The sequence below is a fragment of the Taudactylus pleione genome, unplaced genomic scaffold (assembly GCF_031769625.1).
Source record: "Taudactylus pleione unplaced genomic scaffold, aTauple2 ptg000683l, whole genome shotgun sequence".
Taxonomy (NCBI): domain Eukaryota; kingdom Metazoa; phylum Chordata; class Amphibia; order Anura; family Myobatrachidae; genus Taudactylus; species Taudactylus pleione.
The window spans coordinates 1,992,086-2,018,995 of record NW_028285085.1 but is presented as its reverse complement, the minus strand read 5'-3'; the positions used below and the strand labels follow the sequence as shown (position 1 = coordinate 2,018,995).

General features: G+C 45.4%; 1 protein-coding gene across 5 annotated transcripts in view; it reads left to right on the top strand.

Annotated features, from left to right (window-relative positions):
- Positions 1-26,910, top strand: part of CEP164 (centrosomal protein 164) — a 112,097-nt gene extending 85,187 nt beyond the window's left edge. For 3 of the 5 annotated variants that reach the window (XM_088456016.1, XM_088456020.1, XM_088456017.1), the window contains 15 exons: positions 1,935-2,054; positions 2,189-2,311; positions 2,944-3,087; positions 3,218-3,301; positions 4,750-4,818; positions 5,319-5,482; positions 5,722-5,863; positions 11,503-11,573; positions 13,405-13,594; positions 19,979-20,086; positions 22,348-22,453; positions 23,312-23,656; positions 24,362-24,428; positions 25,463-25,585; positions 26,409-26,910. In XM_088456016.1, coding sequence (XP_088312142.1) covers positions 1,935-2,054; positions 2,189-2,311; positions 2,944-3,087; positions 3,218-3,301; positions 4,750-4,818; positions 5,319-5,482; positions 5,722-5,863; positions 11,503-11,573; positions 13,405-13,594; positions 19,979-20,086; positions 22,348-22,453; positions 23,312-23,656; positions 24,362-24,428; positions 25,463-25,585; positions 26,409-26,505 — 1,953 coding nt within the window. In that variant the 3' untranslated portion in view covers positions 26,506-26,910. The remainder of the gene's footprint in view (positions 1-1,934; positions 2,055-2,188; positions 2,312-2,943; positions 3,088-3,217; positions 3,302-4,749; positions 4,819-5,318; positions 5,483-5,721; positions 5,864-11,502; positions 11,574-13,404; positions 13,595-19,978; positions 20,087-22,347; positions 22,454-23,311; positions 23,657-24,361; positions 24,429-25,462; positions 25,586-26,408) is intronic. The other 2 variants (XM_088456019.1, XM_088456018.1) reach the window with 2 other exon arrangements.

The following is a 26,910-nucleotide window of genomic DNA, read 5'->3' as shown; positions in this document are numbered from 1 at the left end:
GCGTCCTGTTGACGGCCTTCTTGTCTCCACTAACAATTTGCTAGTTTCTACAGTATTTTCTTCTGCAGCATCTCCAGACTGAAGTCCGTGCTGTAGAGCATTGATCTTTGCCCACTGAGGCTACTCTCTGTACCTGTCGTGGTGGGTTGCTGTGAGATGACTAAGGTCAGTGACATTCTACATAGCGTCCAGAGGGTTTCTGGTCGCTCACAGGTAAGCGGGCTTACCCCACTAATGCCTCGGAAGATGCTTCCTTTTCATGCATCCTGACATAGCTGTTATTCTATCTTACGCACCCTAGCTGCTGTCCTAGCAGCCTTCAGTTCTTTTAAATCAGTTGGCTGTACACTTTAGAGCTTTCCTGGTGTGTAGGTGCATAGTTGTAACATTGAGATTTGTGACCCTATTCTACTGGAATCTGTTGGGTTTATGGACTGAAGCGCATCTATGGGCTAATGCACATTTTTACTATAAAGTGTGACAGTCTCTATGTTCCATACAGGGGGCCTGGTTTGTTTCCTGTTCAGTATCTGTTGATAAATTCAGCACACTGACAGGTACCTGAATGGTACCTTCATAGTTGTCCTAGTGCTTTAGCCTTGCGGATGGGATACTTCCCTATATTGGTAACTCTCCCTGGGTGGAGGTGGCATCCGTGCTCTTTTTCTGCTAAGGGTATCCTGGGTGTTTTCATACTATGTTCCGGCCAGTAGTTGGTACTGATTACACTCTACCATCATGTAGGAAGTTGTCTGCTGTTTGACAGGAGGGGTGGTACTGCCGTCTGACCCACTGGAAGGAATTGTAGTCTCAATCCTCTCGTATCCGCCTCATGCCCAGTGGGATCGCCACTCGTTGACAACTTCTATGGTCTAAACCTTACACTGGTTACCAACCCTTTAGTAGTTGGACCTCGAGAATGGTTCAGGGCGACTGTTAGGTCGTGACTCTTGCCTCCTTGTTTGCTTGGTTAGGAGTCTGTGGACGGGTTCAGCTCCGTCTCTGTATATTGGTATCATTATACTTTTATCTATATGATTGATGTCCCGCAGTGCTGGGATTCTGCTGTCTGAGACTATTGCAGCTTCCTGTAGTTGTTGCTGGTACGGTTTTCTCGAGTTTTGTTCTCATGTTACTGCCATTCTATGGATTCTAGTTGGGGTTTTTCTGCTCCCAGCGGTCTTGCTTGGTCTGTTTTTGGCTGAGCTTGCGGTGTTCTGATGCTTCTCATCTGCGGCTACTCTCTAGCCGTATTCCATTGAATTTACGCTGTAAGTTGTGGAATGTCTGTGACTGTTCAGCAAGGAGCTCTGATTGTCTCCTGGCTCTACGACATGCCTCCAGTCTTGGGCTGTCCCTGTTTCGGTTGGCCGAAAGGTCGGCAAGTTCTCCGCGCTTCCCACCCGGGAGGTTGGCTTTGGGACGTCCCCACTGTCTTGAACTCCAGTGTCCCCTAGTGGATGAAGGAGAAAACAGGATTTTGGTACTTACCGATAAATCCCTTTCTCCGATTCCACAGGGGACACTGGACGCCCGCCCAGCGCTGCGTTCCTGCCGTTTTGTTGGGTCCTTATCTAGTTGTGTGACTGCATGTGTTCCCTGCAGTGGGTTCCTCTGTTCTCCTTCAGTCGGTATTGTTCCGTTCTGTGGTCTTCTCCTTACCGTCTCCTCTCGGGCTCAGTTCTTAAAACTGGGGCTGATGGGGCATAGAGGGGAAGGAGCCAGTCACACTTCAGAATTATTTAAAGTGCCAGGCTCTGCTCTACCACCGTCTATACCCCACTGTCTTGAACTCCAGTGTCCCCTGTGGAATCGGAGAAAGGGATTTATCGGTAAGTACCAAAATCCTGTTTTCCATACATGATGTTACATGTTCTTTTCCACTTCCAAATTCATCCAAACATCGTTTCCCTTGAGCCATCTGTATCTCACAGGAAGTATCTGACCTGCAGAACACTCGGCCATTATTGCTACAAACACAAGACACTGAGACGCCCAGTGACCTGCACCTTACCAATAAGAAAATGGCCCAAGTGATGGACTTTGAAAGAGAGGTAATAATGCTTCCATATTGCTTGTAGATACATCTAGAATAAACATGAATACAAGAGTTCTTTTATAAATCACAAAATGCACATTAATATCTCATTCGGACCTCTAGTAATTTTATGTCTAACTTTCTGCCCAGATGAGGGATCTTCTGCAAGAGAAACGACAAGATGTACAGAGAGAGCATGAAGGAAAACTGGAGCGTATGAAAGAGGAACATGAGCAGGCGCTAGAGAAGCATCGGAGGCAGCTAGAGGAGGAGGTAGGTACGAATGCCGGTGCCATTTATACTGTTTGACGCACTTCTGTAATCAGTCAAAAAAGGGAGTGTTCATATTAATTATATCACGTGCAACTTGTCCAACTAAAGTTCTATTTCTCAGAGGATCGTATCTGTTTACTAGGGATGTAGTCAGGAAGCCCACGGTCGAAATCCCCACTGCCAGCTTCCCAACAGTGAAAGCCCGACATGGGACTAATGATAGGCGTCTAAATGCCGACGCCTATCATTAGCCCCATGCCAAAATCCCGACGCCAGGCATGCCGAACGTAGGTAAACCAGGCATCGGGTGCTCATCATAGCCGCGGGAGGTTTAGGGACTCCCGGGGGGACTTAGGGTTAGGCATCCCCATCCCCGGGAGGGTTAGGGTTTGGGGAGGGGGTTTAGGCACCACTGGGGAGAGGTTAGAGTTAGGCACTAGGGGTGGAGGTTAGGGTTAGGCACAGGGGGAAGGAGTGGAGGTACCTTAGTCGGGATCTTCATCTGCCGGCCTTACGGCGTCGGGATTTCATTCCCGGCGGTAATACTTAACGATTCCGTTTACTGCACTTTTGTTTGTGTCATCGTATGGTGGCAATGACTGGTCTCTTGCCTGTGATATGCTCTGTATTAGGAGCAGGCCCAGAGGTCACAGCTGCTGGAAAGGTTGCAAGAGGAGCGTGATAGGAGAATGCATCTCCATGAGCAGGAACTGGAAAGCCAACGTCAGGAACATTACAGGAGACAGGAGGAGAGGCAGCACAGCTACCAGGAGGAGGTAATACCACAGCCAACCTCACACTGTTAGGGACACTTTGTTGACTTTATGGTACAGACCCGCTCCTAAGAGGTAATATGAGCCCTGCTAGGTCTATATCCTATTTTATACATGACAAATCTTTGCTTAGGAAAACAAGCAGCTGGATCTGGAGCAAAACCAGGAGGTTAGAAGAAAACAACTGATGATGAAGACTAGTCAGCTAGACAGACAGGTAAGGATGGAGGTAGAACAGAAGCTATAACGTCGGGATATGAATAGGGAAGACCAGTATGTATAACACATGTTCTAATCTGCACATCTAAATCCAAGATATGCCTAGTCTATAGATTGTTTTTACTCATTCAATACTATATGGGGCCATAAGTCATTCTGCACAGGCTCCTTTGTAAGTGCAAATGTACATTATATGAGCACTCCAGCCAAAGTTCCCACACAACCCTTCCCCCACCTAATGTTAGATCCTCACAGCTTGTGACATACAATACTATTGGTGACATTTCAATTCTCATGATTGCCTGGAGAAGATTACATACTAGCAGCTTTGTGCTGGATTCTGTTAGTAGCATAGTTACATATTTGAAACAATGTGCAGGCTTCTCATTTGGCAGCATGGATGTACTCAAGGGTGGTACTACTGGACAGGTGGTGCGGCCTTTAAAGGGCCTGAAGGTGATGTGGGTCTGGCCATTCCAATGGAGACATACCCTAAACCTAACCTTCCCTTCCCGCACCCTAAACCTAACCCACCTCCCACCCCCTAGTACCTAACCCTAACCCTTCCTCTAGCTCCACTGCTTACCATCGGGATGCCGGTGCCAGGATTCTGACTGTTGTCAGGATTCCGGCGCAGGCATTCTGAGCGCCGATATTCCCGACAGCCGGCATTTCAACTACCTCTCGACCACAGAGGAGAATATGAAATGTCACCCATAGATTTGAACTCAATGTTGGCCCTATTAGTCATACATTCAAAGAAATTGGCAATAGAGTTGATTGGTTTATCAGAAAAGCTGATATGTAGATCTGGGTGTACCATTGTTTTATTCAAAATAATAAATATACAAAGCATACATTGCTTTAGTATAGTGTCAGTCTAGTTGCGTACACACAAAACGATTTTTTTGAACGATTTAACTATAACGACGTCGTTATCGTTCAAGCGTTTAAAAAAATCGTTCAGTTTCTGAGTTATAACGATGAACGATTATCGTTCATGCGTGCTCACGTTTGTAGTTTGTAGTTCATCGTCCATTCTGACTGACCAACTTAACGATTTTCATTAAGGGAAAGTACAAAAATCGTTTGTAGTTCCAAAAAATCGTTCATTACATTTGGTAAATTAACGATTTCCGTTAATTTTTCCCTTGAAAAAATTAACAAAAATCGTTCATTTACAAAATCGTTGTGTGTACGCATGTACACATGTGTTCCCTACAGGACGAGTGTATGCAATTATTATTGGTAAGGAGAGTTGCAGATACTGTACAGCACAGGGGATATGCATGGTCCGCCTTCTGATTCCTGCTGGAACATGCACCGCTGGGCTTACATGCTGTGGTCACAATAAGAGTTGTCGTACGTATGTGGCCACATATAGAATGGACATTTGCAGAGAACTATATTAAATTAGGAATACTTTTGTGTGTTTTTCCCATGTAGGAAGAGGCTCTGAGCATGAGAATAGAAGAACTGGATGAGCAAGAAAAGAAATTAGAAATAAAATCTGAGGTAATTTACATACTGTACAGTGTTATGTTCTTTTATTGTTTCCCATTGCAATTGACTTTCCAGGATATTGTATAGTGTTATGTTCTTTTATTGTTTCCCATTGCAATGGACTTTCCAGGTTTTGGTGACTTTTTACACTGCCCCTCCCTTCCGCTAGAAAGCCCCACCCCCTCTCAGAAATCCCTGATGTTTGTGCAGAGTAGCTGCAAGCAGTACCCCTTGTCACTGAGCCCCTCTGAAAGGCTGCAGGGGTACTATAATGAGAACCACACCACACTAGGTGCTACATACACTGATTGATACCCGGACACCCGGCTTCTGATTGGACAAGTGTACTGGCCATCAAATATAGGAGCCAGCTGTCGCTATTACCAGTGTGTGGCATCCAAACAGTGATCCTAGAAAACCCCAATGCACATGCGTACAGGGGACAGCATTGTCACCTCCATATTGTCACAAAGTTTAGAAAATCATTTGAATCTCCCCCCACCCAAATACAGAGTGTGAAGGCTCAGGAAACTGCCGCAGAGGAGCAAAGACGTCTCATTGAACTGATAAAACAAACACGCCAGGACCTGGAGGAGATGCAGGAGCAGAAATCTGAGCTGGGGGCACAGATGGCGCATCTCCAGAGTCGGTACGCCCGTCTCCAAAAAACAGCAAGGTAAATATTTGTGTGTCTGTTATAGCTCAATATTAAAATGTTGTAATTTAGTCCAATTTTTTTTTTAAATAATTGGTAAAAGATTTTACATAGAATATTGGGTTAAATTGTACCTTAGTCTTTCTGTGCCATTGTAGCAGTATAGCCCATGTTAGTAAGGCACTATGCTTTTACGATGCATTTGGGTTAAAACATGCATAATGGAACTGTAGTTAACAAAATCTCATTTATCTCTACAGCGATTTGGAGGAAGAAATAAATAAGAAACGGGAGGACCTAAAGGAGTTAAAGAAAGAGGGAGAAACTAATAAGATGGAACCAGAACTTCGCTTAGAGGACCTGACAAAGCCGAGCAGCCCTAGGCAACCTGTCCGAGTACCTGTGAGCTTATTCCCATACACTGCTAAGGACAGCTGCTAGGGAAATCTTTTCACACCCTACAATTATATCTTTAAACTTTATTTTGCTTGTTTCAGTGGTCTCAGTGGGAATTTTGAAGTGGGGGTATGGAGACACAGAGTGTGTGAGCGCTGTTGGCGCACAAAAAAATGGGTGTGACTGTGTTGTGAGGGGTGTGGCCAATCAATGGGGGTGTGTCATGCATCCATCTCTCATACCTTACTTTCATCTTTCACCCTAGGGGTATATTTACTAAAGTGCTGGTTTTTAAAGGTGGAGATGTTGTTCATAGCAACTAATCAGATTCTACTTAACATCTATCCATCACCTTTTAGAAAATAATAGCTAGAATCTGATTGGTTGCTATAGACAACATCTTCACTACTAAAAAACCTGCACTTTAGTAAATATACCCCATAGGCTTCCACAGGAAATAAATAATACCCCTTTCACACTGCCATCAAGTAACCCGGGTTACTGCACATGAACGCTCAGCAACCCAGGTTACTGTGCAGTGTGAAAGGGCCAGGTTGAAATAACTCGCTCAAGCAACCCGGCATTTCAACCTGGGTAACGAGAAGGGTTGAACACGAGTTCACGGGTCTTGGTGCGGTGTAAACGGAGAGGGAGGTGAACTGCTTAGGGAGAGTCGGCACTTGGAGATGAACTTCATCTCCAAGCGCTGGCTCATCGCGTGACGCCGGGTCGACCCGCCAGTCAGAAATGGGTGTCAGGCGGGTCGCACCCGGGATGGACTGGTGCACAAATCCTGGGTGCGGCCCGCCATTTGTGATCTGAAAGGGGTATAAATCACAGGAGCTTTGCATAAAAAAAAGCACATTGGAACTGTTCACTCTCAGGAGGGTGCAAGCATAAATCCTTTAGTCGGACTAACAGCCTGGTCAATTGAATAGCTCCAGGAACATCTTCCCAGCGCTATTCAACATTGCCCTAAATTGAATTGACCCCATTGGCACTGATGGGGGAAAAAAAACATAGGCCACAAGAAAAAACAAACAAACTTAGGGCAGTATCCAAGTAGCCTGGATATTTTTTCGGTGGCGAAAAACGAGGATTTTTCTACGATAATCAATGTTTTTCGCCGACTTCTGTTTTCACCCTATCCCATTGGTATCAGGCGAACAAATAGGATCATTCTCCCGAAAAAAACACATGGGATCCGTGATAAGTTTACGGACCTATGTGTTACTTTTCACCAACAAGTGTCGGCATCGGACCGGACTACTTGGATAGCTCCGGGGGATCCATTAGCACCCGGCATCGGGCCGGACTACTTGGATAGCTCCTGGGGATCCATTAGCACCCAAATCACATTCCGGGCTAATTGGATACCGCCTATAGACTTTGCATGAAAAGAAAAACATTGGCACCGATGGGGAAATGTTGTGGGGTACACAGGTGGTAAGGAACACTAAAGTTATGAGGCACATAGAGAAGGTGGGGTACACAAAGGAAATGTACTTAGAGGTGGTGGGTACACACTATAGAGGAATATTAATTGATATCTGGTATTACTTACTAGTTGCCGCTAACTCCAACTGAGGGATGAAAAGGTGGAGCAAATGCTTTACTAAGGAGGGGGGGGGAGCCCCAGCAGTAAAAATTATCTCAAGCAGCCACACAGTCACCCGGAAAGTATGAGGGGCTGTCCTGTGACTACTGTCACTCAATCCTGCAAGGGACGGCCGGGCACACACTGACTGGCGGGCAGGCGGAAGGGCATGCGGCGGCTGAGGTAGAATGCCGGACTCTGCCGCAGGGATGTGGCAGAGCCCTTCTGGCAGTGGGCGGGGACGGACGCTGAGGGTGGGGAAACAGGCATCGGCCGGCAGGGGGTGACAGCCACCAGATGGCACTTCCAGAATTTACACAGAGCCAGCCACACAATCTTATCACACACTGCGGCTGGCTATGGCTTTAGGGGGCCGGGGCTGTCCTGTGACAGACAGCCTATTAGCGATCACTGATAGCAGCGGGCGGAGGCATGTAGCGTCCCCGCACATCACTGAAGCCACGCCTCCGGCCTTGCAATTTAAATGAAAAAAAAAATTGTTTAGTACTGGCAGTGCCGGTATGCCATACCGTTGCATACCGGCACACTACGAGCACTGGTTTGTTTTACGTTCAAGAGCAAAATAATGTTTCCTTAGCACCTCTCGCCACTCCTGCGTTCAATATCATCTGCTGAAGAACAGAATAGCAGGAGCACAAAATGTAGGGCCTGATAGCGAGAGACCTGCGCATGAAGGATCTGTACTGCGCAGTGGCGTAACTAGGGTATTTGGAGCCCAGGGCAAGTTGAATAACGGAGCGCGCACCGAAAAGTGGGCATGGCCACATGCCACAAGGGGCGTGGTCACTGAAAAATGGGGGCATGTCAACATGACACCACAGTTTCTCGTCACTCTGGGAACATTCCTTTTCATTCCATATGCACCTTAATGCCCTCCAGTAGTAGTGCCCCTCTTGCATTGCCCACTGTAGTAGTGCTCCTTATGCAATGTCCCCAGTAGCAGTGCCCCCAGTAGTGGTCCCCCCTATGCAGTGCCCCCAGTACTGATCCCCCCCCTGTGCAGTGCTCCCAGTAGTGGTCTTCCCCAATGCAGTGCTCCCAGTAGTGCCCCTGCATATGCAGTGCCACGCATGTGCGGAGGCCATTTCTCAGGTGGCCTCTCATGGTAATTTTTGGCCATAGGCTACTATAGGATAACGCCATCTGGAGATGCTGTTATCCTATCGGGGCAAGCTCCGAAATGTGAAAGGTTCATCTGACAGCTTCACAGCCCCATAGAAACATATGGGGGCTGCAGCTGCTGTCGGAAATGGAAGAACCTTCATACATTCAAGGGATCCTTAATATTTTGGGGTACTTCCCAAAAACTAGTGTATTCGGGGAATATCCTCCAAATATTATTTGAAAAGTAAGCCCCTACATCATTTGATAAACTACTCATAATTTACCTATTTAGGGGTCTATTTACTAAGCTGTGTTAAGAGATAAAGTGACGGTGATAAGGTACCAGACAACCAGCTCCTACCTGCCATTTTTCAAACACAACCTGTGACATGGCAGTTAGGAGCTGATTGACTGGTACCTTATCACACTTCACTTTATCTCCTAACACAGCTTAGTAATAGACCCCTTAGTGTTATATTAGTTTATTTTTAAAGCATATCCCTCTAAATTTATACTCTATTAGCAGAAGTAGTTCTAGTTATGCACTAGGAACTTATACCCCTTTTCCAACAAAAATCCTGGGTCTGACACGGGATTTGGAACACGGTTCCAAGCCGGGTCAGATGCGGGATTTACCCCTTCTCCATTACGGCGTTGACCTGGTCGATTCCGTTCACACTGCACCCAGGTGCTGTGCTGGCGATGGCGATGACGTCATCAATAAGTCCCGGAAACTCCACCCTGAATGCCGGACCGGAATTAACCGGGGACCAGGGGAGGGGGTCCTTCCTGGTGGGGGCTGTCATTCGGGAGGCTGTCTGTGACAGCTGTCACCGGGCAGAGAGAGATTACAGCCTCCTAGGACCCTTTTCCTCTGAGCCGCTGCCCGGGTTGACACGGCAATAACCCAGGTATTTTGGGCAGTGGTATTAGATTACAATTACAATGCTGACGTCTGTATTCAAGCAGTGGAGTGACTACTATCCAATGGGTGGGGATGCCAAGCTGAGTCTTTGCCTCAGGTGACAGAAAGCCTAGCTTCCACCATGTGTGCGTATATACTGTGTGTGTGTGTATATATACATATATGTATGTATGTGTGTATATATATATATATATATATATATATATACATACATACATACATGAGGCAAACGAAGGCGGCACAGGCCACACCACCTGTGTAGACCACACCCACACAAGACTGGTCACACTGCCCTGGCGACACACATTAGGCCCACCGCCGATGGGTAGTACACAGTGGCGTCACGAGGGGGGTGCAGGCCGCACCCTGGTGTCACCCGCCGAGGGGTGACACCAAGGTGCAGGCTTCCCCTCAGTGACAGGAGGCGGGTGCTGCACTGTAACATCACATGCAGTACTCGCCTCCTGTCACAGAATTTGAGCCTGCACTGCCCGCACCTCCGGCACCCCCCATTGATAATGATGTACCGGCGGTCTCTGGAAGCGAAGCCACGCCCCCTTTCCCGAGGTCACGCCTCCTCCGACGAGGCAACGCCCCCTTTCAGCTGAGCACGCGGCTCCACCGCGCAAGGCGTCCCTCCCCGCACCTGGTGTCACTGCGGGGAGGGACGCCACTAGTAGTACAAGTGTACTACCCAGTGCCGGCGCCGGGGTGTGTGTTACTGTGTTACACTGACTTTACCGGACCTGGACTGAGGCCGGCGGCGCGCCCCCCAGCCAAACACACACACACTCCTCACCGCTGGTCCGACAGCTAAGGGCACGAGCCCTGGCCGACCCCTCCTGGTTACGGCACTGATACTGCGCGTGTGCAGGTCTCCGTCTGCAAGATCTCTTGCAGTTCCCCCAAGCCACAGCCTGATTGACAGCTGCGGTCGTTTGGGGGCGGTACCGGCCTCAGTTCCTAGAAACGGGGGGTTATCACCCCTGTTTTCTGGGATTGCCGAGACCAGGGTCTGTGTCTTCCAATGCAGACTTCCTGAACTTGGCAACCGGAGCTGCGAGAAGCGCCTGAGTAACCTCATTGTTACTCAGACTGCCGATGGTATTGCAGAAGATCCGATGCTGCATCTTAGGACACAGCACTCGCATCTGCGATGCAGTCAAGAGGCATCGATTTACACCAGGTGACTCCTGCTGCATTTATGTATTAGTTGTACGGTATTGCACAGCCTCTTCCCTGCGGCTGTGCAGTAAGTCTGATTCAGGCCAACAGTGGTCGGTTCCAAAAGGGCAAGGCAATAGTATAGTCTTATGGGGGTATATTTACTAAAGATCGGTTTTTAAAAGCTGACAATCCTCGTCCGCTCTGAGTTTTGGATTTGAAAGAGCAATAGTAGTGCAAGCAAAATCAGGTTTGTTTTGCATTTTTTACTTATTGTTCTTTTAAATCCAGCTCACAAAGCCGCCAGTAATCGATCACTTCGAAAAAAACGATCTTTAGTAAATATAAACAATGGCGTTGATGTCAGGGCAGGCAGCAAAAATGATCAGACAAATCCAAAATTAATGGGAAGATGGCAGGCAACAATTCTAGCAAGGTAGGTAGATCAGTTTAAAAAAAAAAAGGAACTTATACTTATTTGGCTTTTAGTCCAGGACAACATACAATGTGATAGCTGCTTTATAGGATTCAATTCTGCAATTTTATGGTATGAAAATCCAATTTTGCTATAGCCTGAAGAAATTCTTGGAGTGGAATGTTGATAATTTGGGGGAGTTAATACTCGGTTTGATCAGGAGGTCAGTGTGGGAAGTCAGACATTTCCCTTCCTGTAGCATGGTACTATGATGGGGATCCAGCTCAGCGTTAAGGGAGAACATCCTAGTGAAATGCGTATTAGAAAGTGTGATTTGAAGAAAATGCTTTAAATTGTAGCATAATTATCCCAGTCTATTCTAGATGGCCTTATTGTAACCTGTGCTTCTCTTCCCAAAGTATCGCACCGAGCTGCCCATAGCACCTCTATCTCCTTCACTTCTCCCAGAAATGGACTCCAGCATTGATGAGTAAGTTGTACTATGCACAATGCACATACATAATTGTGCCGGCTCATTATCACTGGCTTTCCAGCAGAACATATAATATATAAAGTAGCACTATATCACTCTTTATACTGCTTTAGTAAGTTACCTTTGAAATAATAGTTATGTATACAAAGGGGAAGAAGTATTGCTTATCATAATGGCAGTAGGTGCCTGGGTCTCTGCCCAGCAATGTATTTAAATATGTTTAAATCTATATGGAAGTTGCTTTATACAGAATAATACATTTCGCAAATATATTTGTAAAATTTCATAATGTTCATTTCTACTGGATGGACGGTAAATTAAAAATACATTACTCGCAGCATTACTTGGTGTATATAGATTAGGTGCAGAAGTGTGCCTCCTAACACACACACACACACACACCACACACACACACACATATTACATTACATTTCTTTATGAGGGGGAATGAATTGCATGGAGTGGAGATTGCCCGCTCAGGGTTTCAGTCCTAATTAAGTGGGGGCTCGCAGAGTCTTCTACCACTACTTGTCACATATACTGACATGTGGATTAGGCACCACCCCAAAAAAAGAGGGATGCTATCCCTACTTCATTTCCCATGTAGAAAAGCTCAGTGACCATTGGTACAGGAAGTAGAACACTATGCAGTAAGCACTGGGGCTTTTTAGTCTCTTGATTTTACTTGTCAAATTATTATTATTTTTCTTTTTCAGATATAAATAAAAAAATAAACATCACTTTAATGACCTGATGACAACTACTTTTAGATCACACTGATTAATTTAATATGGTTTTATGTTTCTCTCAAAATATCAGTCATTGTACCATGCTAAGCAGTCATGACAGTAAGGGTCTGTCCTACTATCGGTTACATTTGCATTTTCTATACATTTATACATTTGTGTCTAAGTAGCCCAAAAGGTATCCTGCTGAAAGTATAGGCAAAGCCTGATCTGCTCCTCCTAGACTTAAAAATGTATTTCTTATCTTGTGTTGGATATGGTTCTAGGAGGTCTGATGGCACAAGGACTGATAGTGGAGTTAATTTTGCCCGCTGTTAGTGGATCTCACCCCATAGCTGGCAGGGTGTTGAAACAAGGCCGTTAGACTCCCACTATCTCTTCTTGACGCCCCTTAGTCTCTTTTGTACTTGGTTTTTAAATGTTCTTTGCTTACCAGGATGATAGCAGGGATATAGTTCAGTCTTTTCATAGACTATCTGCCATCTGTGATCCTTTTACCCCCTTACCCTTTTCCCACTGTGTCAGGGGAACGTGATGCTACAGATTTGTCATTTGGGTTTTTCTCAAGTTCCCTTACTTCTGCATAACCTCACCTACCCTAATGACATGGTCCTTCAAGTTATGATTGTATGGTGAGAAGATATGTCTTCTCCTTCTACAAGTCATGAAAGACTAGCCCACATGTGTAGTGGCATAATGAGACCTTACCCATGTCCTGTTGGCTATGCATTGGACCCCCCTTTTTGACCTCTGCTCCAGGTGTCATTGCCATACATTCCATACTTGAAGTCACAGTTTTTAGATTTTCCACCAGAATTTACAGCATTTAGGACCAAAATACCTCAAATGGTCTGGCAAAGCTTTTCCCAAATGCACTCTTGTACGGGCAAGTAAAGGCATTTTAAATGACCTATTTTAAATAAACATTTGTTAAGCTTACACAAGCTATGTTGGCACATGTGATTTTCCTATTAAATGTGTACCCTGATCTCTCTGTTACACCCCTGTCCATTAATACCGGACTTTATTTACCTCTTGTTTTTGTCCACTTTAATTACATTCTCTATCCTTCCATCCCGCAGCTTGCGATATTACATCTCCTCACAGGGGGCTTCTATACAGAAGGCCAAGGATTTTTTGAAGCTTCAAACTCGTTCCATGTGTCGGCGGCAGACTTTGCTTAAAACCGCCAAGCAACAGTGGCACCACAATGGGGACCAGGATCCGCAGCAGTCCTGCCAAGTAGAGGGCATGAGGAAGAACCTAGAGGAGGTAATATGCACATATTTAGCAGGGATACACAGTGATTGCACTGGGCAGTATTGTTGTACTTTCAATCATGAGAAGATTCTTAGGCCTAATACACATGGATATTATTAAAGCATTCAACAAACATTTTCAAAGCTTATTAAACGTGTGAATGGATTTCTACATGCACTCTTTCTGGCAATCATTTGCTTTGCATCAGATTTATAGTGATAATGTTCCCTAAAATGACATACAGTCAGGTGCATAAATATTGGGACATTGACAGAATGTTCATATTTTGGCCTCTATTCAACACCACAATGGCTTTGAAATGAAAGAAACAAGATGTGCTTTAACTGCAGACTTTCAGATTTCATTTGAGGGTAATTACATCCAAATCAGGTGAACGGTGTAGGAATTACAACGGTTTCTATATGTGCCTCCCACTTTTTAAGGGGCCAAAAGTAATGGGACTATCAACTCAAATGCTATTTCATGGACAGGTGTGGGCTATTCCCTCGTTATTTCATTATAAATTAAGCAGGTAAAAGGTCTGGAGTTGATTCTAGGTGTGACATTTGCATTTGGAATCAGTTGCTGTCGACTCTCAATATGAGATCCAAAGAGCTGTCACTATCAGTGAAGCAAGCCATCATTAGGCTGAAAAATCAAAACAAACCCATCAGAGAGATAGCAAAAACACCGGAGAGCTCAGCAACACCAAAAGATCCGGAAGACCATGGAAAACAACTGTGGTGGATGACAAAATAATTATTTCTCTGGTGAAGAAAAACCCCTTCACGACATTTGGCCAAATCAAGAACACTCTCCAGGAGGTAGATGTATATGTGTCAAAGTCAACAATGAAGAGAAGAGTTCACAAGAGTGAATATAGAGGGTTCACCACAAGATGCAAACCATTGGTGAGCCACAAAAACAGGAAGACCAGATTAGAGTTTGCCAAACAACATCTAAAAAAGCCATTACAGTTCTGGAACAACATCCTATGGACAGATGAGACAAAGATCAACTTGTACCAGAGTGATGGGAAGAGAAGAGAAGGAAAGGAACTGCTCATGATCCAAAACATACCACCTCATCAGTGAAGCATGGTGGTGGTAGTGTCATGGCGTGGGCATGTATGGCTGCCAATGGAACTGGTTCCCTTGTATTTATTGATGATGCGACTGATGACAAAAGCAGCAGAATGAATTCTGAAGTGTTTCGGGGAATATTATATGCTCATATTCAGTCAAATGCTTCAGAACTCATTGGACGGCGCTTCACAGTGCAGATGGACAATGACCCGAAGCATACTGCAAAAGCAACCAAAGAGTTTTTTAAGGCTAAAAAGTGGAATGTTATGCAATGGCCAAGTCAATCCCCTGACCTGAATCCGATTGAGCATGCATTTCACTTGATGAAGACAAAACTGAAGGGAAAATGCCCCAAGAACAAGCAGGAACTGAAGACATTTGCAGTAGAGGCCTGGCAGAGCATCACCAGGGATGAAACCCAGCGTCTGGTGATGTCTATGTGTTCCAGACTTCGGCTGTAATTGCCTGCAAAGGATTTGCAACAAAGTATTAAAAAGTGAAAGTTAGATTTAGGAGTGTTTAGTTTGTCCCATTACTTTTGGCCCCTTAAAAAGTGTGAGGCACATATAGAAACCGTTGTAATTCCTACACCGTTCACCATGTTTTGGATGTAATTACCCTCAAATGAAATCTGAAAGTCTGCAGTTAAAGCACATCTTGTTTGTTTCATTTCATAGCCATTGTGGTGGTGAATAGAGGCCAAAATCTGAAAATTCTGTCAATGTCCCAATATTTATGCACCTGACTGTATCAGTTAAATGGCCTCTATGACGCATAGAAGCTGATTCTGTCCATTCTATAACTAGTGCTGCTGTTCACTGCCTATGTGTACGAGCCGTATAACCAGGGCCGGATTAAGGTCTGTGGGGGCCCCTGGGCAACAAACGTGGGGGCCCCTATTAAATGTGGACAAACTGGAGGCATGCACAATGGGGACCTTATGCAGAGGCCACAGTAATGTCAGTGCTCACAGTAGTAGTGTCCTATATGCAGAGCCCAGAGTAGTAGTGCCCCCAGGAGTGGTGCCACTTATGCAGTGCCTATTCAATATCCCTATTAGTAGTGCCACCTGTAGTCATGTCCCCAGTAGTTATGCCCCTATTGTAGTGCCCCGAATAGTAATGTCCCCTTTATAAATGCCCCCAGTGGTAGAGCCCCGAATAGTAATGCCCCCCCAGTAGTAATGCCCCCTGTGGTAGTGCCACCAATAGTAATGTCCCCTATAGTGGAGCCCTCTGTATAAATACCCCCAGTAGTAATGGCCCTGTATTAGTGCCCCCAATAGTAATGCTTCTTTTGTAATAGTGCCCCCTGTAGTAGTGCCCAAATAGTAATGCACCGCACCCAAGTAGAGCCCCCAATAGTAATGCCCCCACCTGAGAATTTCCTCCAGTAGTAATGTCCTCCTAAGTATTGCCCCCAGTAGTAATGCCCCACAAGCATTTCCCCCAGTAGTAATGCCCCCCAAGCATTGCCCCCAGTAGTAATGCCCCCCAAGCATTGTACCCAGTAGTAATGCCCCCCGAGCATTGCCCCCAGTAGTAATGCCCCCCGAGCATTGCCCCCAGTAGTAATGCCCCCCGAGCATTGCCCCCAGTAGTAATGCCCCCGAGCATTGCCCCAGTAGTAATGCCCCCCGAGCATTGCCCCCAGTAGTAATGCCCCCCGAGCATTGCACCTAGTAGTAATGGCCCCCGAGCATTGCCCCCTGTATTAATGTCCCCAGTAATAAAGCTGCCTGCACACACACACAAAAAACAACTAATACTTACCTTAAACCCCGCTCCCACGTCCACTGCTGCCGTCGGGTCCGCTCGGCTGCTCCTCTGCACTATGGGAGAGACGTCATGATGCTCTCGAGTGAGCTCCGGCTGCTGCTGAGAGGAGAGAGCTGGGTGCACGCTGGTTACCAGCGGGCGCCCGGTAAATTGACCCTCTCTGCGGCGCCGGGCTGAGGTGGCCCGGAGGAGGCGGAACTGGTTCCGTCTCCTCCGGCGCACGTTAACCTCGATGGGTGTGGGGGCCCTTTACATGTGGTGGCCCAGGGACGATCGCCCCTGTCGACCCCCAGTTAATCCGGCCCTGCGTATAACGCTGTTGTGTTGTTGTTGTCCAATACATTTATTGGGAATTGCCAATAATATAGAGCCAAAGTGGCGGAGTTTGAGTCTGAGGGATCTTTTTTCTCACACGCAGTACAGCACATGCGCAGAAGCTCATCTATTCATTTTGGCGTATCTTCATCAGAGTCGGACGGATCTTTACTGGATCTTGCTTTGCGTGAAATAGGCGTTACCTGGGCAGCGACATTGCGATCTCACTGAGCGGTCCTGTCTTGTTGGATTGTTATGGGAGCATTGTGGGTGTAGCTAGAGGTCTGTGCTGCTCTGAGTCTGCTCCTTAGCCCTACGGAAACTAGCATTAGCATAAGGTAGTAATTAGGCTCCTGTGCCATCACACAAACACAGCCACTGTGCGTGCGCCCCAGCGCCAGCCCCAAAGTCTCCAGTGCCCAGTATGTAGTTTGTCATCTATTCGTTATGAGTAAATAATAGTTATAGTATTCCTTGTGCTTTATCATTGTCCCTTACACATGTAACCCCAGTCACTGTATATGTAGCCTGAGCTATGGTGGTGGCATTGCACCTTAGCTTTTACACTTTACTATGCCCTGGCTAAATCATCAGGGTGGGAAATAAGTGACCAAGGGGTCCCTGCAATCTACCTGTGTGCTCCCCCCTGCAGGAGGGCAATATACAGATGGTTGTTGAAGGAACCGATTGTACTGCATGTTACTAGTTTACAGTATATAGGGATACAGTATAACATACTTTATCACAGTTCATCATTTTCAGTACACAGATGGTAATGTACACTGTGAGTGTATACATCCATGTAGCTGTAATATTGATGCCTCTGTTGGTCTATCCTTTGCAGTTCAAGTTCCCAAGAATTCTCAAGCTTGCCGAGCTATTGGTCAGGACAGGCTCTTATGTGAGCAGCTGTTCTACCACGAATTCTCTGGTGAATTGCCAGGAAACAATAATGCTAGTTAACAGGGCACCACTACAACCAATGATAAATAGACCCCTAAATATGGTTTAAAGGACCTTCCTTTTTAAACCCCACTATGATCTTTGACTAAACAAAACATAAATAATCTGTGTTTTTAGCATTTTTTTTTTTAAATAATTACCTTAAACATTTGTGTGTTGTATATTACAAATGTTCAGCTGTGGGTGTAAAGTTCTCAGCAAGTTTGCAGGTTGGGAGGGAGGGGCTTCTCAGGCAGACAGTGACTGACAGATCTGTAGACTTGCTGTACAGAACAACACTGCTTGGATAGGTGGACTCGTACACGAGCAGACCAGTGATGTCACACCAGCACAAGTGCCTGCAGACTTAGGAGTTCATTCAGATCTGCTCACAAGATGCGGCCGCTCGCTCCCAGCGTATGGATATTCAGCTAAGTGACGTCAAGGCAGCCGCTCGCACGGCAAGAAATAAGCACGCCCACTATGTCTTGGCGAGCGATCACTTTGTGTTTATAGACGCCCACCAGCCTGTCTTCAACCGCTCACTTGCGTATGTCATCTCCAGGAAGTATATACAACCATCGGGACATCGGGTTCCAACGAATCTGACCGCAGCGCTTGCGGTTGACTGTACCCTACCACAAGCACTGCGAGAACTTCAGTGTAAAAATCAACCAGGTGATGTGTACTCTGACACTGCCTGTTAATTATACCCGCCCCAGAAATGGCGTGAAAACACTCTGGCATGCCTGCATCCGCAACTCCACTCCCCCGTTACTACTGCACTGCCCTTGTTACCACCCACAAACGGCCTCTCCTGTCACTCATTCTGCTGGGCTGTCTTTGCAGGGCGAGCGAAAACATTCCGATCGCTCATACTAGTTTGCGCACTGCGAACTACACACATGCGCACATTAGTGAACATAGGGCCTGATTCAGACCCACTCGCGAGCGGCTGTCCGCTCGCAAGTGGGTTGATGTTATGGACTGAGCATGCGCACGACGGAGGGAGCTCCGTCGTGCGCATGCGCCAGACGCGACGAGCGAAGGAAAGTCCTTCGCTCGTTGTGTCCGATCAAAGGGGGCGTGCTGTCAATGTTGATTGACAGCACGCCCCCTTTGGTGGGCGTGCTGGGGGCGTGCCTCCCTGACGGGGGCGTTCCCACGGGAACGCCTCCCGTCAGAAGCCGTCCCACTGACATCACTAGTGATGTCAGTGGGAGTGATTTTGGCTCTGATAGAGCCAAAATCACTCCGGAGCTTGCGGTTGAAAACCTCAACCGCAGGCTCTGGCTCGCAAATTCGATGGTCGCGATGGTCTCGACCATCGCGACCATCACAATGCACGCTCGTATAGCCTGTGGGTGGTGACCCACAGCTATACGAGCGTCCAGGAGGACGCTCCATGAAAATGGAGCCCGGCCCTCATTCAGAGCGTGCGCTCTGCTCAGAGCGTACGGCTCTGAATGAGGGCCATAGTCTGCATCGAGCGGCCGCTTGCTAGCGAGCGGGTCTGAATGAGCTCCTTAGTCCCATTAGGACACCATCTTAGAAGCTGTGCGTTGGATATCTGTTACTCTATAAGATAGCGGCAGAGGAAAGTCAGGGTAATACTGAGCAATGCATTTTACCTTTGTGGTCCATCTCTGAAAATGTCAGTTGTGGCACTTAGTCCTCTTTTACACTGTGCAGGAATTATTAGCTCAGTGGCAGCTTAAAAATCACCCTGTTATTATATGGGAGGCCTTAAGGGTCCAGTCTCCTCTCCCTCTTCCCATCTGAGTGCTGGCAGTTTTCAGGCGCTGCAAGAAGAAGCAGGCATCTGCCACACTGGGAGGAGATCTGCTGACGGAACGGGAGAGGAGGAGGTAAGCCACAAGTACAGCATGTCACATACAGTACTGCACAAAGCAGCATGATCATTAGTGTTGTATGAATACTTAGCCCCATTGTGCAGTCTGGTCTATTCATTCTCAAGGTATAAATACACCGTATCATTATGTGGGGCAGCATGTCGGCAATAATACTACACCTTATTCTGGTTTGAGCCCTTGATTCAAAACAACCAGCTCACTATCAGGGAATGCATACCTGTACTCCACATTTTGATATGCCGTGTTTCCATCCTACGTGGACACCCATCCCTATAGCATTAATTGGATACCTATGCTCAGTGTTCCTTCTCATCATCGTTATAGAAAGCTCAGTGTTCATGATTCACGTACTGGTATGTGTAACACAGCATGGTTATTAATGCATTGCCGGTTCTCCTGCAGGAAGCTCGCCATCTGACAGACATTCGCAGCACGATGGAGAAGGGGCGGAGTCTACTGCAGGAGAAGGAGCAGCGTCTGCAGGAGCTGGAGGATTCCCTCCTGGAGGAGGTAGTGTAGGCTCTGTGTGTAATGACAGCCGTCCTTTCCCAGGGTAGAGACGCTCCTTATGGACTTCTCACATCTCCAGATAAGGGTAGCGCGATTCACTGGGGCAAGCATTTGCTCTGTCTCTGATGTTAACTTCAAAACTTCCACCAGCCCCAGGCTAGGTGCAGATTCTCTGTCAGTGTGTGGCCCCCAACGTTAGTGTCTAAGGGGTCTATGTACTAAATAAATAAAGTGAACGGAGATAAAGTACCAACCAATCAGCCCTTAACTGTCATTTTTCAAGCACAGCCTGTAAAGTGACAGGAGCTGATTGGTTGGTACTTTATCCCCATCCACTTTATCTCTCTCCAAGGCTTAGTCCATAGACCCCCTAAGCTTCTGAGTTCGCAACCAGTTATGCCACATGCCCATAAGACGAACCATCTTCTTGCATCTGATTAGTAATCTCGCAGTCACGGCAGAGGAACCCACGCTATATTTCTGATCTGAGACCGAGCATACCATTCACTACTGCAAGTCTGTGTGTACACAGTGTGGGACACCTGCCCTGTCTGAGTTTTCAGCGAGTTAGATGCAGCACAGTTGAAAAACATTGACCATTTACACAATATATCAGCAGTGCGTGTGACTCAGAATCCGGCCCCACGTGTGTTCATGCATTATAATGTGTTTTTCTATGTGATATTGCTTATTAGAGTTATCAGTGTATTATTGCGCTGGCCATAGACTACATGACCACCCACGCGATCCGACCAAATAGTATGAGGGACTGCGGTGACTGAATGATATCCCCATGCCTCTACACACTGCACAATGTGTGGCCACGATCTTCCCTCCACCTCAAGGAAACCACTGAGCCACGATTGGGATGACCACAGATGTCGCATAATCATAATAAAGGATCCGACTGTTCTTCTGCCGGTTTCATGATTATCGTTCATGTCCATGTACTGACCGATAATCGTTCAGAAATTTAATTCGCATAAATCTGAATTATTATCGATCAGTGTATGGCCAGCATGTGCCTATTATTATTATTATCATTATCCTTTATTTATATGACGCCACAAGTGTTCTGCAGCACCTTACATAGTACATACAACTAATAAGTGAACAAGAAACGAGTAACTTACAGTACAATACAGTACAGGACAAGATTTATATACATTGCTGCAATAGCGATTAAAGTACTCACATAAGCAGCCGGGAGTTGGCAGTCACGTGTTAGGTGCCCTTATGGGGAGTAAAGAGTAAAAGGAAATGTAAAGAGAAGCACATGAGGGAAGAGGTCCCTGCTCGTGCGAGCTTACATTCTAAATGTTTGCCTAGTATCATTTGTTTCAAGGGTTACCTTTTGGACTATAGGCGGCATATTTACTAAAGTGCTGGTTTTTAGAAGTGTTGCCCATAGCAACCAATCAGATTCTAGTTATTATCTTCTAGGTGCCAGATAAATGATAAGTAGAATCTGATTGGTTGCTATGGGCAACATCTCCACTGCTAAAAACCCGCACTTTAGTAAATATACCTCTAGAAAAGGTTGGGACATGTATTCTCCTAGGGATAAGTAGTAACAACTAGCACTAACAATATTAATATATCCTCTGATATAGCACTGATACCTACTTCTCATCTTTTCCCCCTTTTTAAACGGTTTATATACCTTGTTCTTTAGGTGCCTGGTTATATTCCTCTGAGCTACAGCCTGATGGTTTGCTGTACCTACTAACAGTATAGACCTACTTCTAAAGTCCTTATATTGGTACATTTATATATTTGTTTTCTTCAGACTACTCTAGAGCACCAAAGGGTTTTTCTATGTGTTATTCTCAGAGGGACTGCAGAACGGTGGCAGATGGTGGACTTGGCATGCTTCCGCAGCCAAATAAGAGAGAAGAGGGGTTTAATGCACACATTAAGAGCCGCTTCTGTAAGAACAAGAAAATCATTTTAGTGGTGTTGTCCATAAATTCAGAATATCAATATACTGCCTGAGCGCTGTGGGATGTGGCTTTAGCTGTTAATGATGGGGAGCAAATTCTATACTAAAAGTGCAGTGTAAGGTCTGCTATCTACTCCCCAACAAGTATATAAATATATCCTGCTTGTTTTTCTTCCATGGACTTTTATAAATCCTATATTATACAGTCATGTGAAAAAGGATTGATAAAAACCCATCTGTAATAATAATAATAATAATTGTTTCCTTTCTGTATAAAATGTGTCCTTCTCTAACAGCTGGACTTTCCCTCTTCCCCCAGGTCTCGGAAGACACTCTGAAAAGCATAAGAAATAAAAAAATGGTGACGTTTGATGTCAGTGACTCAGATGACACGAGCAGTGTGACCAGCCTGGACATGAATAGATGTAAGACCAATTGATAGCAGTTTTTCATTCTCTTGGTCTGGTTAAAGGATTGTGTGTTGGCCTCACGAGACTCATTATTTGGCTGCATGTGTTGCAACTTACAGATGTGTCTTCACTCGTCTTTGCTGCAGTCGCGCCAAACAGCCCCTTTTGGCGCTTCTGGTCCCGCGAGACTCCGCTAGCGCCGGGCTTCATTCTTGTGTCTTTTTGTGCTAAATCGTCTAAGACGCAATGTGATGTGACTAGGACGCACCAGGAGACTCTGCTGATTAATTTGATATGTGACACTAGTATATCTGAGTGCGACTTAGTCTCTCAATCAGCATGCAGAGTGCTAGGATGCAGCGGCCACAGCTTTTTTGCACTCCCAAGTTCTGTTTACACTCTGTCGCACACAGATATACTCGTGTCACCTATCATATTAATCAGCACAGTCTCCTGGTGCGTCCTTGTCGCATTGCATTGCGACCTTTAGACGCATTTCGGCACAAAAAGACACCCGATGCTAGGAGAGTAGCACGGGACCTGGCGGCTCACTCACGCCAGGCAAGTCGAGCTGCGTGGCGTATTGAGGCTAGATGAGACAGGACACATCTGTAACACACACAGCTGGCGAAAGTCTTTTAGAAAAGTTTTTAAATGCTTTTACATTTTTCACGTTTGTCCTTTTAATCCATTTTTTGTATGTGTCACACTTGTGGTCTGTATTACAGACTATTACTCTTTCTGTTATGCTACGTTCAGGTATAGACTGCATATTTTATTGTTTGATGTGTGGTTTGATTTTTATGTAACCTAGCTAACTTATTATTTTCTAGTATCCATAGCTTGTGTCTCATACCTTACTTGTCTCAGCAGACGACGCGCTGGGCTCACAGAAATGCCTTCCACTGAAGGTGCAGCATCTAACGGAGTCACTACGTCACATTACAGATGAGCTCAATAATGTTTTATCATCACTGGGGCCACTAACAACGAACTCTAACACCATCCTCCATTCACACAACCAGCCATCATCAATGAGGGGCATTCCTCTTTCTACCTATACATCAATCTCTAGAATCAACCCTCAGATTGGCCTCCACCCACCCTCTCAATGGGCCTTGAGTCCTGGTCTCCACTCTAATCTTCATTCAGCACCTTCCTCTGCCGCTCAATCCGTGGATTCCATGATGATGGAGAAATGGCGGAAGTATTTTCCAGGTGAGAGGAGCAAAGATTGTTGTATGATACAGATGTGTCCTTTGTTACTGTTGCTTCAGATGCGCCAAATAGCCCCTCTCCACTCACCATGTCCCGTGTGACTCGGCCAAGCCGAGCGTCTTTTTTGCTCCAGATGTGATTCGTGTTCACATAGAGACGACAAAACTACATCGCTAGCTCACACTGATCAATTGATGTGCGACATTTGTACATATGTTTGCTACTGACCTAAATCTTTGTAAAATAGGGCTCCGATGCGAGCGGGCGCCACTTTACCTCATGCTAAGTCCCATTGTGCTTCATCTGCGACTTAGTACGTGTGTAAAAACAATTCATGTGTTGTTAAAGTCACAGTCCAGCGCCTCTGGTACACTGTGAGCGGCTTTCCCCTGCATCTGCCGTGCAAAAGTGAAAGAAAAATACGATACGCTACTCGGAACGTCTCAGTCGCACTGCCAACCATATAAACCTATTTCTGTATTGCATTGAGCATTTCAAGTTTGCGGTGGGTACATTAGAAGTGCTGTCGTTTTGCATCCAAGCATTATCGCATTCACTGAAAATGGGGATACCTGTGATTTGCTTCCTCATGTTCATGTGTTTTTTGTTCTAACACATTGATAAAAAGTTTCACTTTTAGTTCTTTTGTCAAAAACCATTTCTTACCAATGATTGCTGATCTTTATGTTTGTATTGGTCTCCCAGCAGGCATACCTTTACTCGGTGACCAACCTCCACACACAGAGAATAAATTAGGATACGTCTCTGCTGGGTAAGTCATTCACAGATTTCCACATAATTTACTCAGATTGGCCTCATAAAGAGCATGTGTCCTTCGCCAGGGACAGTACTATATCCATTGCAGGGGGTGTGACAATTTTGGGGCCGACCAGTGCAGGGGGTCCGGGTGATGGTTCTCTGTTTGCTATGTCATTCCCCACGCTGCTATTCTGAGAATATGCAGAAGCCAGCTCGTGCACAGTAAATCTCTTTTTGTGCTATTAGGAGCAGATGTTTAAGGACCGGGACCTATGGAGGAGACAGAGAAACGGTCCCTTCAGACAAAATGTTGTTTTTTAGGCCCTTCAAACAAAATGTTGCTATGGGGCCTAGAGTTTGTAGGCTATGCCACCCCCCCTCCACCCCCTTCCAATTTTATTTCAGTATGGGGGCATTATCCATTGACATCAGAGGAAATCATCCTATTAACGACTTAACAATGAAGGAAAAAGAAAAAATGAAATCATGTGTTACACTTTTGCTGTGCTGTCTAGTTGATAATTGCTAAGAATTGAGGCCACACATGTATTATTCTTTCTGTATTTCTCTTTATTATACACCAGTGTATGCCATACTGTACAAGTGTTTTAATTGTTAGTATTGTTTTCTTTTTTTTTGTTGTTTCTTTTATATGTATAAAAACAAATTTAATACAAATTTATTGGATTAAAAAAATAATAATAATCCGTTACACAAACACTTCACTAACAAACCTACACAACTACTGTGGGCATGTTACAGTATATAACCTAGTATATATACAGTATATAACATAGTCAGGATTGCTATGTTTGCTCATAAAATAAGTCTTACATTTCTCCCTAAGTGTTGCCTTATTTTACGGAATGGTCATCCTTGCATTTTAGTTAGACATTTAAATCTACACCTATTGTGTAATGTGTGCACAGCATAGTACAATCCACTTTCATTGCAGTCATCATGGCAGCTCCAAATCCGCACTGGCTGTAAATTGTAGTTGGTTATATATCATATGTGTGAGTGACCTACATTGTCTTTCTTCTACAGGGAACAGCTTAACATGATGCAGAGGGCATCACTGCGCGCCCAGCACACAGACCGATACAGCATGCAGGCCATGATTGACACAAACAAGAAATGGCTGGAGAAATACAGGAATGACCCTAAAGTGTATCCTTCCTTGTTAGTGCATAGGCCCAGATCTAGTGAATGGACTGCTGTCATTACGAGGGTCTCCTCATAATGTGTGTCTCACTCTCTCTCACTCTCACTCTCTCTCTCTCCTCTCTCTCTCACTCTCTCTTTCTCTCTCTCCTACTCTCTTTAACACTCCCACAACTTTTTCCCCTCCTCATCCCCCCCCCCCCGTCTTACTCCATCTATCTCTTCCCCCCTCATCTGTGTATTTATCTTACCAATTCTTGATTTTATTGTATTTATTATCCTTAGCATTCCCTTTTTTCTTTCCATCTTTACTATGGTATATTTTGGGATATCCTCACCTTTTCTTTTATACCGATGTTTTTTCTTTCTGTATGTGGCCTGTGCACCTTTTTCCTTTCTTCCTTATGGTTATTAATTTTTGGTTGTAGATAATGATGTGATGTTGTTACTGGGTGATTTTTCGGAGTGTCTTTGTTTTTATTATGCGGTGGTATGGGATGTGTAACTGTGGGAAATAACAGACGGTTTTTGGAAACTATATATGTGTTTTATACCAAAACTCTCTGGGAATAACATGTACACTGGTGGGAGGGGGGGCGGGGTTTTTAGAAATCAGCAATCAGAGAGACCATACATGCACCAGACCGATAGGGCCCTGGAAGGAATTTAACTGAGAACCCCAGTGCTGTGAGGCAGCAGATCTAACCATATTGTGAATTTTGCTAATAGTCCATCTGTACGAGGTGTCGTGTCTGGGGCTTTGAAAAGAGCTTCAAATTTTCTGTCCTCACCCTGAGGTTTTTTTTCCTTAACTGGATACAATGTACAGTCCACTACCCTCACGTGTAAGCAGATCTCCAACAGGAAAAGGACTTGTGCAACTGGGGCTGGATGAAAACGACCAAATCAAAGTATATCATTACTAATAGACATAGTGAGGAAACACAGGTGACGAGCCAGGCATCCATATCCTGCATTACAAGCAACAGAGATTTTGAACGTTACTTTTCAGCTCACTTACCAGTGCTACAGTAGCCTATTGTTCTGCATTTGTGATCAAACCGTTTTCCAGGATATTGATTGATGCAGATCCCAATGAATTGTACCTGAAATCTTTGTATAAATAATGGTATAAGTCTTATTCACAAGAAAACAAACTTACAGAAGACTATCTTCAACTTGGACTGGTGAATTATTCAGTGACAATAGTGTCCCCACTGATAAGTCTGTATCTGACAGCTGGAAATGTTGTCTCCATTGGGAATGCAGAGATGTTGCACTGTGAGTACATTTACAAATATGCAAATACAATTTTCTAAGTTCTAAATATT